The sequence below is a fragment of the Apus apus genome, chromosome 4, assembly GCF_020740795.1.
Source record: "Apus apus isolate bApuApu2 chromosome 4, bApuApu2.pri.cur, whole genome shotgun sequence".
Lineage (NCBI taxonomy): Eukaryota > Metazoa > Chordata > Aves > Apodiformes > Apodidae > Apus > Apus apus.
The window spans coordinates 106,921,867-106,935,301 of NC_067285.1; the positions used below are offsets into that span (position 1 = coordinate 106,921,867).

General features: G+C 46.3%; 1 protein-coding gene across 6 annotated transcripts in view; it reads right to left on the minus strand.

Moving 5' to 3' along the window:
* Positions 1–13,435, minus strand: part of FGFR3 (fibroblast growth factor receptor 3) — a 56,998-nt gene that overhangs the window by 6,409 nt on the left and 37,154 nt on the right. Inside the window, exons 7-14 of one of the 6 annotated variants that reach the window (XM_051618001.1) lie at positions 12,867–13,057; positions 7,954–8,098; positions 5,077–5,264; positions 4,059–4,204; positions 3,847–3,968; positions 2,560–2,670; positions 2,197–2,387; positions 755–877 (exon numbers count right to left, since the gene is read on the minus strand). In XM_051618001.1, the coding sequence (XP_051473961.1) occupies positions 755–877; positions 2,197–2,387; positions 2,560–2,670; positions 3,847–3,968; positions 4,059–4,204; positions 5,077–5,264; positions 7,954–8,098; positions 12,867–13,057 (1,217 nt within the window). Of the gene's footprint in view, positions 1–754; positions 878–2,196; positions 2,388–2,559; positions 2,671–3,846; positions 3,969–4,058; positions 4,208–5,069; positions 5,265–7,953; positions 8,099–9,245; positions 9,397–12,866; positions 13,058–13,435 lie in introns of all 6 variants that reach the window. The other 5 variants (XM_051618000.1, XM_051617999.1, XM_051617998.1 and 2 more) reach the window with 5 other exon arrangements.

Genomic DNA, 13,435 nt, shown 5'->3' on the forward strand with positions numbered 1-13,435 from the left:
CTTTGTCCTGAGCCACCATCCCACTGGAGGAGACAACCAGAGAAGGGACACAGGCAGGATGCACAAATAGGATTATGCTCTCAGCTGTCCAACACAGCTCAAACAGGAGAAATCCTTTTGATTACAATTAAAATTCCCAATAATTTTTATTAACTTTTGATTAAGAAATCCTGGCAATTAAGAAAGATTTCTGATATGATACTGGGGAGGATCAGCATGGGCATGGTGGGCTTTGTAAGACTGCCTGGACATTTAGGCCCCTTGCAGTCTCAAGGTCCTCAGGTTCTGCAGTGTCCTCAACCTCTTCCACTGTCATCTCCACACTATGGTGCAGTTGCAGCTTTTGCTCAGAGCTCAATATCTGCCGCAGAGCTCTGAAACAAGAGCCCCCTGTGGTGTGACCAGAGGTTGGCTCCTTGGGACCTTTTTGAGCAGTAGCAGTGAAGATTAGAAGGGGCTTCATTCCCCTTTGGTAAAAAAACTTGGTATCTCTTATTCTAGAGCCTCCTTGGCAGAAATGGGACATCTCAACCCACTGTTAGCACCAGCAGTATCTTTTAGCAAGAAAATGGATGCTCAGTGGACTCCTGGGACTATCCTATCTACAGCCCCTCACTAGCTGAGGCCACAAGTAGACTTCTTCCTCCCAAGCCCCTCTAGAAAGAGAGATGTGAGACAAGGGCCACTTGCTGCAAGGATGGCCAAATTCCCTGGCAGAAGGAGAATTGCACATGCTTGGCAGCTCTGTACTTACATTGGTGGTTTTCTTGTAATAGTCGATGTTGTGAACGTCCCTAGCGAGGCCAAAATCAGCTATTTTCATCACATTGTCTTCAGTGACTAACACGTTCCTGGCTGCCAAGTCGCGATGAATGCACTGTGAAAGGTGAGCAAGTCAATAAATAAGGGCTCGTTAGCTGCTCGTGCCTGGAACCAACAGCACCGTGTGGTTTATGAGCTGTGTTTCATTGACTCCCAAGCTCATAAAGCTGTGGGCACTCCTGGCTTCCTCTGTCACTGCCCCATTGTGCATGCTTGGTGGGAGCCACCTCTTAGCAACACCTCATCGGCAGCCTCAGCGCTGACACAGCCACGTGCTTTTTCTCTCCACAGGGGATGCATAGAGGAGAAAGCCAACACTCCTCTTCTGTAGGTGCCTACTGGGACGTGAAGCTGTCTTTCTGCCCTGCTTACTCCCAGAAGAGGAGTGCAGGTTGATGTTTGAATGAAAAAAAAAAAAAATCCTCAAACTAAGGCATCCTCAATACATCCAAAATATATCCCAGTTGTTAGCTGAGAAAGAAGCTACATTAACCTGCATTGTCCACTAAGGGACTTTAAAGCCACCATGAACCATCCACCCTAAACTGCAGTCACAAAGGAAACACATCTGACACCCAAAGCTGAGCTTGCTCTTGCCCCAGTCCTCCCTGCCCACAAAAAGAGGTCATGCTGGCTGGTGCACAGCTTCCTGAACCCAAAGCCTCCACTTGCTGATGTCAGGGTAAATCAGGACTAATCCCAGGTTATGATGTAAGCAAATGCAGCAGCCGGCTCAGTGCCAGTGAAGTGCTCCCTGGGGAGTGTTCTGGGCACGGCCACACATCGAGCCAAACCCATCACCAGCTCTGCTCCCACCGAGCCTATGTGTGCTGGTGACAGCCACAAACACCTGAGCTACACCCAGGACCTCAGCTTCCTTGTGGGTGCTCTGCAATCTCAGAAGGAAGATGCTGGGGAACAGGAGTGTGTGCAGCTCCTGACTGTTGTCTAAAGCAACAGCTCCCATGGTGGAAGCTCACAACTCGGTTTGACTCTCACCCTGATCACTGCTGTGCCAAGGACTGCACATCTAAAAGCCAATTACTTCTACAAGTGATAGAGGCTGAATTGCTGAGGACAGGCATCAAGCTTGGGGTTACTTTTGTACGCATTTTGGGGATGCTAACAGGCCTGAAGGTGACAGCAAGGGCTGTGCAGCTGTGTGGCTCATGGGTGCAGCTGGCAAAGGGGAAATTCTGCACATGGATGAAGCCTTCTGCAAAAAATTCAAGACACCTCACATTAAGAATCTGGTCTCTGAAGTGAGAAGCCTGCAACACTTTGCCCGAGTTGCCCTACATACGCAGAGCACTGTGTGCCTTAGAACACACAGGTCTGATCAACTCTTCTACCAAACAAGGTTTCTCAACTCACTTTCTGAGATGCCAAGTACTCCATGCCCCGGGCCACCTGGTAGGCACAGGAAACCAAGTCTTTAAATGTCAGCTGCTCCTCGGGCAGCTTGCAGGTGTCGAAGGAATAGTCCATGCCAGGTGGGCGACGTGCCCTGAGGTATTCCCGCAAGTTCCCCTTCGAGGCGTATTCCACCAACACGTAGAGTGGTCCTGCAAGCAAGAGCACCATCAGCATCCAACAGAGGAACAGCTGCGGGGGCTGGGCTGACCACTGAAATCCCATCTGGGACATTTTGGGCAGCCAGTGAGTAATAACACAGAAGGGACAGTCACACCTGAGCCTCCCGTAGCCCTGTGAGCACCAGCCTACTTTGCTACGTACCGTCCTGCGTACAGGCACCCAGGAGGTTAATAATGTTTTTGTGCTTCCCAATCATTTTCATCATTTCCATCTCAGAGACCAGGTCAGAAAGGTCCTTGTCTGTGGCATCATCTGGAGAAAGCAAGCAAGGAAAAAAAAAGAAAAGTCAGGAAGAAAGTTAAGTGTTCTGTGAACTTGTTAATACAACTGCTGTGTAGCCATGCAGGGCTTTGACAGGGAAACAGTACTCAAAATACCACAGGGTTTGTTTTAATGTAACAAAACATACTATCTGAAAAAAAAAGGAGAATATTTGTTCCAGAAGACAAAAAAAAAAACAGATGGAGAGAAATGTTTATATGGAAATCAATAAAACCTTTCCTCTTCTATTTCATTCTGATAAGTAGTAAAAAAATAAAAGTCAGTTTTGGTACCTGGCACCATTTTTCATTTCTGATTGCTTCCCTCCCTCATTTTCAGGGACAAGGACTCATGGATGGGGGAAAGGCAGAGTTGGGTGAGGGACCAGAGAGGAATGTATTTTTTGAGTGGAAATCTATAATTTTTCTACAAAAGGAGAAAAATGGGGGGAAACCTCCCCAAATGAATGCTTTGGTTTGGAAAGATGGAAACAATCCTGCTTCCAAAAACAACTTCAGGATAGACTGAAGGGAATATAAATTAAAATAATCCTTTTATGATAAGAAACCCCATGTAACCTCAAACCCATGCTGCTCACTCTTGGAGCATCTGCCCTGCTTGCTCCAGCTGAACTCCTTAGGGGGGTTTTGTCTGTGTGTTGTCTGGCTACTGTGCGTGGGGGAAGGATGGGAAACAGACTCATCTGAAGGTGCCCATTTTTGGCCTCTTAACCTCTCAGGAGTTTGGGATCAAGTTTCTTCAATGAAGAAACCCCTCATGAACGAGTTTGTCAACCAGATTTCTGCAAAATCCAGCTGTTTGCTGCCTAAGCTTTTGCTAGAACAGGCAGTGCTGGTTCTGGGAGGAGTATGGAATGGGCTGATCAAGGAGCTGGCTGGAAGTGAAGGGGGTTCCCTTTCTTCTCAGGGATGCTATTACCCCTTGGCAGAGAACTGGGTTAATTCCCATTCCCTCCTCCTGACGGGATTTGCACTTTTACATGCTCTCCAAGGAGACAGCCCTCACCCCCAGGCTATGTGGGTGAGGGGGAAGAAAGGCTGCTCTTTCTTTCTTCTATTGTATCTGTTTGTATAAAAGACTTAAGAGAGGCAAGGAGAGGAAATCCCAGCCCAATACCCTGTTCTGCCCTCCATGGACTCCCTGTACCTTTTAACATCTTGACAGCAACTGTGATGGCCTTGTTTGGCTTGTCCTTATCAATCCCAATTGCTTCTGCCATCACCACTTGGCCAAAACACCCTTCACCGAGCGGCTTCCCCAAGGTCAGGCTGGAGGAAGGAACAAATAGATATGTTAGTGGCTACTGGGGTGGTGACACTGCTGGGAACAAGGAGACCCTGACCTGTGGGTTGACTGACCGAGAGCGTGCCAATTCCCACTTAGGATCAGGAGGCAGTTCCAGCTCAGAGACGTTGGCCAGCATCGGCCCGTCGCTGGAGGAGAGACGCGTGATCCGGACCAGGGGCGTGTTGGAATTCATGGAAGAGTTGGACTCCAACGACACCTGCTTGGGTAGAGCAAATGAAGTGTTATTGCCAACTGTAACCCCAGAGCAGGCGGTGATCACTGAGGGGGTCTGAGCTGTCTTTGTCCACTGACAACTTTCCTACAATTTCCAAATGGGAAATCTCACCCCCTACGCCTTCCTTGCAGAAATGCACTGATCTAGGCACCTGTGGGCATGTTTGGAGCTTGTGGAAGGAAGGCTAGGCCAGCCAGTACCTCCAGCAGGCAAGAGCTATTATCTGTTCAGCTGCTCTGTATGCATGCCCCCAGCACGCAGACTTCTCTTGTCCTGACTTTCTAAATGCCCACCACGAGCTTGCAGCCAAGACTCTGAAATCCATATCCTTCACTATGTGGTTTCACACGGTGCCTTTCGCTCCTGCCCCTCTGCAATTACAGGTGGCAGAGCATCCCTAACAGCACAGAGAAAGAGGACGCTCTCCCACCTCCATGAGAACTGGTTCAAGTCACCGGTGACCTCTGTGAAAGCAGGACTGAGCACAATTAAACGTGCTCTTGCTCCCCACATTCCCACTCCACTAGGGAGCCTGGGCTAAACTGTTCCCCTGCAAGATGTGCTTTCTGTGGCATCCACAGGTGCACTGACAGCCTTGGACAAGGGTCACATAAACATGGCTGTTTGGAAGCTGCTCATGAACCAGAGTCAGCTGCCACCAGCTATTGCTCCACTGGAACAGAAACAAATTAATAAAAGGGGGTTAAACTCCTAGACTGCAACCAACTTATGTCCCTCTTGGGCTATGTTTTTCTAGTAGAGCTTTTCACCTAGAGAAAATTTCAAGGGGGTAAAAACTAAAAAGACGGATGACCATAGGGGGGAATAGGAATCTTGTATCTACTTTCTGTTACCTGTCTCTTGAGTGGAAATTTGGAGACTTTCTGTACAGTGGGGGTGTTCATGGCTTTTTTGTTTGGCATTTTCATCCTGCAGACAACCACAGTGACCAGCACAAGGATGAAGAGAACAAAGCCAATGCCGTAACTGAGAACGCCAGTGTACACTGAGCCTGAATCATCCATTTCCATGAGCTCCTCTGCTGCGGGGTGACAAGAGACAGCCGTCAGGATGGGGCAGGCAGCTGCCCGCACACAACTACACACATGCAGCACAAGGAATTTGGGGAGGACTTGCTCATCTATGCCAATTTTCTGTGTGACTTCAGTGAGGATAGGAACCCTCCTAGGCCAGTGGTTTTCCACCTATGGCTGTAGCTGTATCAGTTCAGTTTGCCTTTTTCTGGGGTAATTTTATTGTCCTCTGATGCAGCTCTGGGGTTTCTAAGAGCCTTCAGCCCACAGGTTGAGAATCACTGCTCTAGGCTGGATGCATCTTCATGTGTCTCTGCTGTTCCTCTGCCCCAGATCTTGCTTTCTCCACACATCCATATCACGTAGCTGGATGCCTTGGATGTGCAAAGGCTGCAGGACTGAGGTGTGCTGCACTCTGCTGATTCAGCTTCTCCAGCAAAGATTTCCACTGGACCAGTGCCTGCCCTGAGGGACTAAGGAGCCTGAATGGCATCCAGGCGTAAGGCATTGCACAGGGAAAAAGCCTCACAAGAGCAACTGACATAAATATTTCATGAAAACTTAGTTCTGCTGGGAAGAGGCTGGAAGGTCTGGCTCAGTGAGGTGGCTGAGCCAGGAGGGTGATGGCATGAGTCCATCAGCAGCCAACTACCTGCTAGCAAGACTTTTTTGGGACCAGCAAAGCTCAGCTGTGTTTCTCCCCTTATTCCTTTCAGGACAGGCACAAAAACCAGAGGAAGGAGCCATGGTGCGACTGGTTTTCAGTCCCCCAAAGGCATGCTGGTGTCAGAGGAACAGTCAGCAGTAGGAAACTTTATAATGAATTCATGTTGGTGAGGTTAGCTCGCTAATGGCTTGTGTTCATCACAGCTGCCCCAAAGCAGTGTCTTCAGCAAGTGGCTGGAGCTTTGCCCTTGGCAGCAGCAGCAGGCTCCGAATAAAGGTCTTCAGTGGCTGTGTCCAGGAGGACAGGGAGAAAGGGCTGCCAGTGATGTGGGAGCTGCACCAGCAGTGTCAGCTGTGCAGGGGCTGGTCCTGTCAAACAGCCATCTCCTGCAGGGGAGGATCACCACATCTCCCAGGATCAGGCACTAGAGTCAGTGCCTTAGTTCACACTGTCTCGCTCTCTGTCCCGTGTCTCTCCTTCCTTGGCATGGACGGGGATTTAACCAGCAGAGGTTCCCCAGACGGGCTGTATCCTGCCCCTTCTTTGTGGCCAGGGCTTCGGGGCCTGCTGCTGCATGGGCCCTGCACTGCGTCTGACTTCAATATAAAGTTCCACTTCAGTTTTTTTGGTGGGTTTTCTCCTGCTTAGTTCTTTGCTTAAGTAAGAGGGGTGAGATCATACATTGTAAAAGCACCGTAACAGTTGTATGAGACAGTATCAGGAGATTCTCAGAACAATAGGGACACTAGTCTTCTAACCAAACGAAAGGCTTTCTCATCCAGCGGATGGCAGAAGCAGGAACAGGATCAGATCAGCCATTTTAGAGCTGGCAAATAAACAGAGAAAAGACCAGAAGATCCCACTGGCAGCAGGGTTGGGCATGGAGGAAATCCTCTTGAGCCCCAGTAAAAGTGATTACATCCAAATCACCTGCACAGATAAAGCCAAGATTAGAAATGCCAAAGTTTCCGGTACCTAAACACATCCCGAGATGGATGCGTTTCAAGATGGATCCAAATGTGGTCTATCGCTGGGTGAGCCCAAGTGGGGTGTACAGGACTTTGGGCGCCCTTTCACTAAGGGTCTACTGAACATACTCCAGGTCTGTTCTTGCACCATCTCCAAGTCCCAGCAGCTATGAGATTCAACATGAATATTGCTTGTGCTTTCCTGGACCATGCTCACGCCTCCCCCGTAGCTGGAGGCAGATTTTGCAGGGGAAGGTACAGCACAGCATCATCCCTCTCTTTGGGAGAGCAGATCTCTCTGTTGCATATTCTGCGCTGGCTTCATTGTCAATGCGAGCTTTGCACATGAAAGGACCACAAAATTGAGGTCACTCTGGCCTCAGGTTGAGCCCACTGCAGCTTTCATCGACTGCAGCTGGAGCAGGCAGCATGGAATGCCCCTGGGAGCCTGGACTCCTGGGCTCTCTCCACAGATGACTCTCCTCGACCTTCTGTTTGAGATCGCTATCTTGGCCTGTTCATCCGTGAAGCGGAAATAATGCTACAGGCAGGGACGGGTGTGCTCACACCAACCACTTATGCATCTAATTTTAGGTTAAGAGATGAGGTTAGACAGAGAGGTTCCTTCATAAGACAATCCACAGTCCGTGTCCAATTTACATGCCCTGAATTGTCTGATGGGGAGGTTTACTTCTCCCACTGGTCGTGTAAGAAGACAAAGCTCCTAATTTCGGCTCTTAACAGTCTCCTAACAAACAGGCTATGAACAACTCCTTGTTATCTAGATTAAAATAAAAATATATTGGTCATTTTGTATCATTTCTGCAAAAATAATTTAATTCTTGAGATGTAAAGCAAAAAAACTGCCAGCTGTGAATATGCAACAACTCAGGTCAGGTCTCTGCTGTGTGGATTTACCACCAGCACAGCAAATCCCAGAGGGCCCTCCCTGGATAATGCTCTTCCAAACAAGGAAGGGGTGGTCTGATGGAACTTGGCATTTCTAAAGCAAAACGTCAAGGTACCCTGGAGAGGGAAAGAGGCCAGCACAGAAGGAAATACCTGGTAGCACCGTCAGCCAAGCAGAGTGATGTGAGAACCCAATAGAATTCCCTGCGAGACAAGTATATTCCCCAGCATCCTCAAAAGTAACATTTCGCAAGTACAGAATCTCTAGCTCCTTATCCGTTGTGTTAACACCTGCCGTCTATGGGGAAAAAAAACACACACATATAGAAAGAAGGAAAACAGAGAATAAGCCACATTCCCAGCAAGTGTGAAGACACCACAGGCAAACTTCAAAAGCAGATTAAGGTTGGTCTGGTTTTTGTTTTGTTGTTGTTTTTTTTTTTTCCAATGGCCCATCTTCCACATTTATTTATTAATTCCCCTCTGCAATCTGTAGTCAAAAGCAAAAAAAAAAAGTTCCCTTCACCAGGTTCTTACTCTGTCCCACTAAAGAAGCATGCAAGCAAAAGCATCCAAATGAAAAATTGCCCCCACAATATGACTGACTTTGGGTTAGTAGGGTGAGTAGGAGGGAGGGGAAGGGGAAAGAAAGATGGTAAGAGAGGAAAAACAGAAAGAAAGGAGAAAGGAGGAGAGATGTAGTGGGGAAAGACTCAAGTGCTGATCAAAGGAACATACAAACATTTTGATTCACTATTTCATAGAAAAATTTAGAATTTTAGACTTTTTTTTAGAATTTTTTCAGACATCTCAAAGCCATATATTCATTACACAGCCCTGGATGCTATAATACAACTTTGGTTGGTTACAGAAAGGTACCTGTAGGTACCAGCCTGAAGAAACTTTCCTGCAGTGCCACTGCCACGATATAGCAGCCAAACATCCCTGCCTGGAGTCAAACCTCAGAGCCCAGGAGACTGATGCTGCTCTCTATTCAGTGTGTTTGCTTCCGCGAGCCAATGTTGATATTTATTTCACCATTACTTCTCCAATGGACAGAAATCTTTGTACTGACTGTATCAGTTTTACAGGTGAAATCTTGAATCGGATTCTTTTTCCAGATCTTTGAACGTCACAGGTCATTAACATGCAATTCTGTTAACAGCACTCAATTGTAAGGAGGGGAAAGGAATAAAAGCATGAAGAGTTGATAGCAAAATTTGACAGTCATTTTATTGTGGGAATTTTTCCATGGCAATTGCTGTATAGGCGTTACATTCTTGTAAAAAAAAAAAAAAATTAGCAAGAAAATAAGATAAAGCCATTCAGCGTCAGTTGACAGGGTATAATACAAAATGAATAGTAATTTTAATCACTAGCTTCTTAAAAATGTTATAGCTCATTCTTGCAGTTGCCAGGGCCTTGGGACAGAGTCTGTGGTTTACCTGGTTTTGGTTTGCGAATGTGGAGCCAAAATGGTTTTTCGGCTATGCCTACGAAATTGTTGGCTCTACACAGATATTCTCCTTCATCTTGTTCTGTCACATTGAACAGATTTAGGTTAGCATCGGCTTCAGCGTTTTTACTGATCCAAGACTGCAGGAATAGACAGAAACCTGAACTTCAGTAAACCAAACAACACCTCATCGAACCTACATTGCTAGGATTGACTGTTCATGGCTATTTTCTTTTTGGCTGTGACAACATCCCCAGCTCACCCTGTGGTGAGAGAGCTAATCCAGGATCTGGGTGAAGAAGAAAAGTTGCATTTGGCCCCCAAACCATGTGCAAGTGAGCTCCCTTCACTAGCAGCACACGTGCAATGTCTTTTTTAAACAGACCGATTCTCCATCTGACAGCAGTCAAAAGCCCTATGGTTTCTTAATAACTCTGCAGACGGGAGCACCAGAGAACGGGCTTAAGCAGAGATCTGTGTTTGCAACCCAGCTCAGCAAATACTGTTTCAATTATCAGATTCCAAAATAGAATTTGGAAACAAAATATAAGCAGTGGCGGTCTGAAACTCGCTGCTGACTTTGCCTTTCAGAAATTAGCTGTAATTTTTTCCACTGCTTATAGGAGCCTCTTCTTTACTAAATAAAGTGGTGCATATAAATCAAACAAACTTCAGACTCTTAGGCAAGGGTTTTATTTCTCTTCTTCCATGCTGCAACAACAGCACATCAGTTTTTTCTCTAAACAGTTGTTTTTATTTTGGTTGAAAATGCACAGCTCTTTTGGGTGGTCTCAGAAGTAGCCTAGGGAAAGTCTAGAAAAAATAGAACCTTCAGCTCTGGAAATGAAAACAATTGGTCCTCTCATTTTTTGATCTTACAGCCCAGTCATGGTGCCTTCGATTTCAAGGCCTGATCCTGCCAATATGACTTGCAGCCCACTAAAATCCACAGGGATGCCAGATCTGATAGGTTATTAGGAACTGAATCCAGAGGAGGCATTGAAGAGGAGCCCCCATGTCCATGTCTGATGACAAAGACCACCAGTTTTGACCTGATCTCATCTCTTAGGCTTCTGGGCTGGCAAGTTTATCTGTCCTGACTAGCGGAGAAATGTGCCTGCCTGCTGTTGCTGCATTGTTTATAATTAAACCAGGCATGTTTCAATGCAGAACATACAATTTAGCCTTTGACAAAGCTTGGGCACAGTGTTGCCAGCCCCCCCTCTGTAGCTGGAATCCATTTAATGCTCTTCTGCAAAGAAAAAGGGGTTTCCTTTGATCAAAAACTAGCCCAAGCTTTCAGGAACTGATGCAGGTGATGGCTTGGTTTTGTCAGGCTGTTTGAAAAATGGCTTGAAAGTACAGCATTCAACTTATCCATCTGGACTGGGATGTGTTTTGACCCCCCTATTTAGATGTGAGGGGGGGATTTAATGTGCTGGGCACCACTCCTTCCCCCTCTGGCTCTGATGGAGACCGCACTACTCTCCATATACAAACTGCCCCACAGCAGCTCCTACACTCCACAGTATCTCCTGAAAGCAGGAGGGAAGTGCAGACTGATAAAAAAGCCCTATCTCCCTGTAGGCACCACAGCCCTGGGCAGGAGAGAGCCCTTCCTAAAGCAGTTGTGGGCAGGAAAGGGCTGCTAACAGCACCCTGCTCCATCCAGCAGCACGCCAGGATGTTGGCCTGTCAAAGCAACAACGCTGCGTGACACAAAGGGAATGAGTCCATAATGCCAATGGACTGGCCTCAGGATGACAGTGAGATCATTTTATCAGAACTTTATTTTTAAAAAACAAGCACATAACACATTAAAAAAAAAAAAAAAATCCCTGCAAAGCTGGGTCTGACACAGCTCTGTGGAGGCCCAGTACTGGCGCACAAAAGATCCATCCCAAAATGGAAATGCTCTGTGCCCCAGCACTGATGCCGGCATTAACACAATTCAAAGCATTCCTGATTAACCAGAAGTAGTAAATAGACGTGTGCTGGTCCTATTCAGCAAAAAAATAAAACCAAACAAAACTTGTGCTTTCAAACGCCTGCCTGTGCTCCCCTTCGAGGAATGCGGAGCCTTTGCCGTCCACAGAAGAGAAGGTATTTGGCAATTCTAATTACCTAGCCACCCCGGTGCCGCTCCAACTTAATTTTAAAACACTATTTATAAGGTCTATTTATATGTTCTTTGCCACAGCAAAATGGGAGCTTGTACTTGTGACACAAGGCACTGTTCGCAGTGGCTCTGCAAACTTCCAAAAGGTAGCACTTTATCCCACAGGGACCACACACGGAGCCCGGAGACTATACTAGATGGCATGTGACACAGCCAGCTATTCAGACCTCGGTACTGGGCTGTGAAACCAGGAGGAAATTCAAATATGCATAATTTAAACACATTTGGAGAGACAGAGAGAAAATAAAAAGTTTTATCAACTCGCGAGAAGCGCATCTTGCCAATCCTGAAGAACTGTCTCCAGCCACTTCTTCCAACCAATCTGTTATTTCAATCTGTGTAATTATTTCCAGGGTCTCTGGCTTTTATTATCATGTATCTGGCTGAGTTACAGTTTTGTAGATGCTGTCTGATAAGTGTTATTTTTTTTAAAACTTCATACAAAGAGAAGATGGGTGTGTGCAGTAGGATGTGCCCAGGGAATGTCCACAGAAAGGATGACAACCTCAGCTTGAAACTGCAGGGACAAAATCTGCTTTCAGCTGCAACTGCAGAGCCAGAAAAACTCAATTTGGCTCTGTGTATTTTAATAAACACCAACACAGGATGTCTTTAATTATTAAAAGTAAAAAAAAAATAATAATTGAAGTCCAATGTGATTTTCCCTCACTATTCTCTACTTTTTGTATTTGCACAGGTTGAGTGGAAGCCATACCCATTGGCTTTGTTCTGGCTGTAATCTGGATGTTCCCTTGCAAAAATCATTTTAGCTAAGCAAAGTCTTATTAAGTGAGTTTTTGCTCAATTTAGAAAAAAAAATAATGTTTTCAAGAGCATGGATAACAGCAATGCTCACCAATGTTTGTGGCTGGAACAAGACTATCATGGCTCTTAGGTGTTGGTAGCTCAGCATTATTCAGTATGTGCATGCTGCAGGGTGTTCACCTGGATGTTGAAATACTGTGTTTTAGTTGGGACTCTTATTTTAATAAGCCCCAAAACCACCTCTATTAAAGCTGCTAAAAAAAAGGTTATTTATGTAATTTTGGGTCAAACGCAATCTGACAGCTCCTCTTTTATTATGCTGCATTTCTCACAGTTGCATCATGCCTTAAAAATACTTTGCTTATCTGTGCCACTACAGTAGCTGTGTTATCACTGGCAAACAGCAGAGTCCAGAACACCAACTTGAGGACATTTTTGCTGTACCCCCTCCAAAAAGCAGAGCAACTCCACTGTGCGGGCTTAAAGGAAAGAACCATCCCAACAGCTGTCCTTCACTTATTGTCATGACTTTTTTTTCTTATAGACACATAAAAATTACAGAAAATGAGATCCTGAGCTACTAAAAAATCTGATTTAAATAATAACACTGAGACCAAGGCAGAGGAAGGACTGCCCTGATGGGGAGAAGAAGGAGCATGTACCAACCTTCAACACTGTGACATAGGGCGTTCCATCGGGTCCATATTTGCTGCCGTTGACTTCCACATGTTTCAGCCACTGGATGTGAGGCTGGGCATCACTGTAGACCTTGCAGTGAAACTCCACATTGCTCCCTACCACCACGGTCTGGTTGGCAGGGAGCCCTGCTTGTAGGATTGGTCGGTGGGGTGACCTTTCTGAAAAAAAACAAAAAAAAGAGAGGGAAATCCTAATTTAACTGTCTTTCTTCCAGAAAGGAGTCTCCTCTGAACCCTCATCTCCTTGCTTTTCAGTTGAAAGGGTTCAGATTGAGATTGCTCCTCCTGGGTGTGGTGGCCACTGCTCTACCCAGTGTTTCTCAAGTCAAACAGGACCACTTGGGAATGGAGGAGGCATCTCAGCCCTGATATTCCTTCTGGCTCCTCTATGGACCATCAAAGTAATTTATTAATCACAGATCTGAGGCTGAATTGTTGGCTGAAAGGAAGCTTGTTGTTGGGTTTTAGAAGATGCATGATTCAGCCCTTTGGGAGAGAAACCAAGATCCTGCTTCCCATAGACCACTGCGTGCCTGT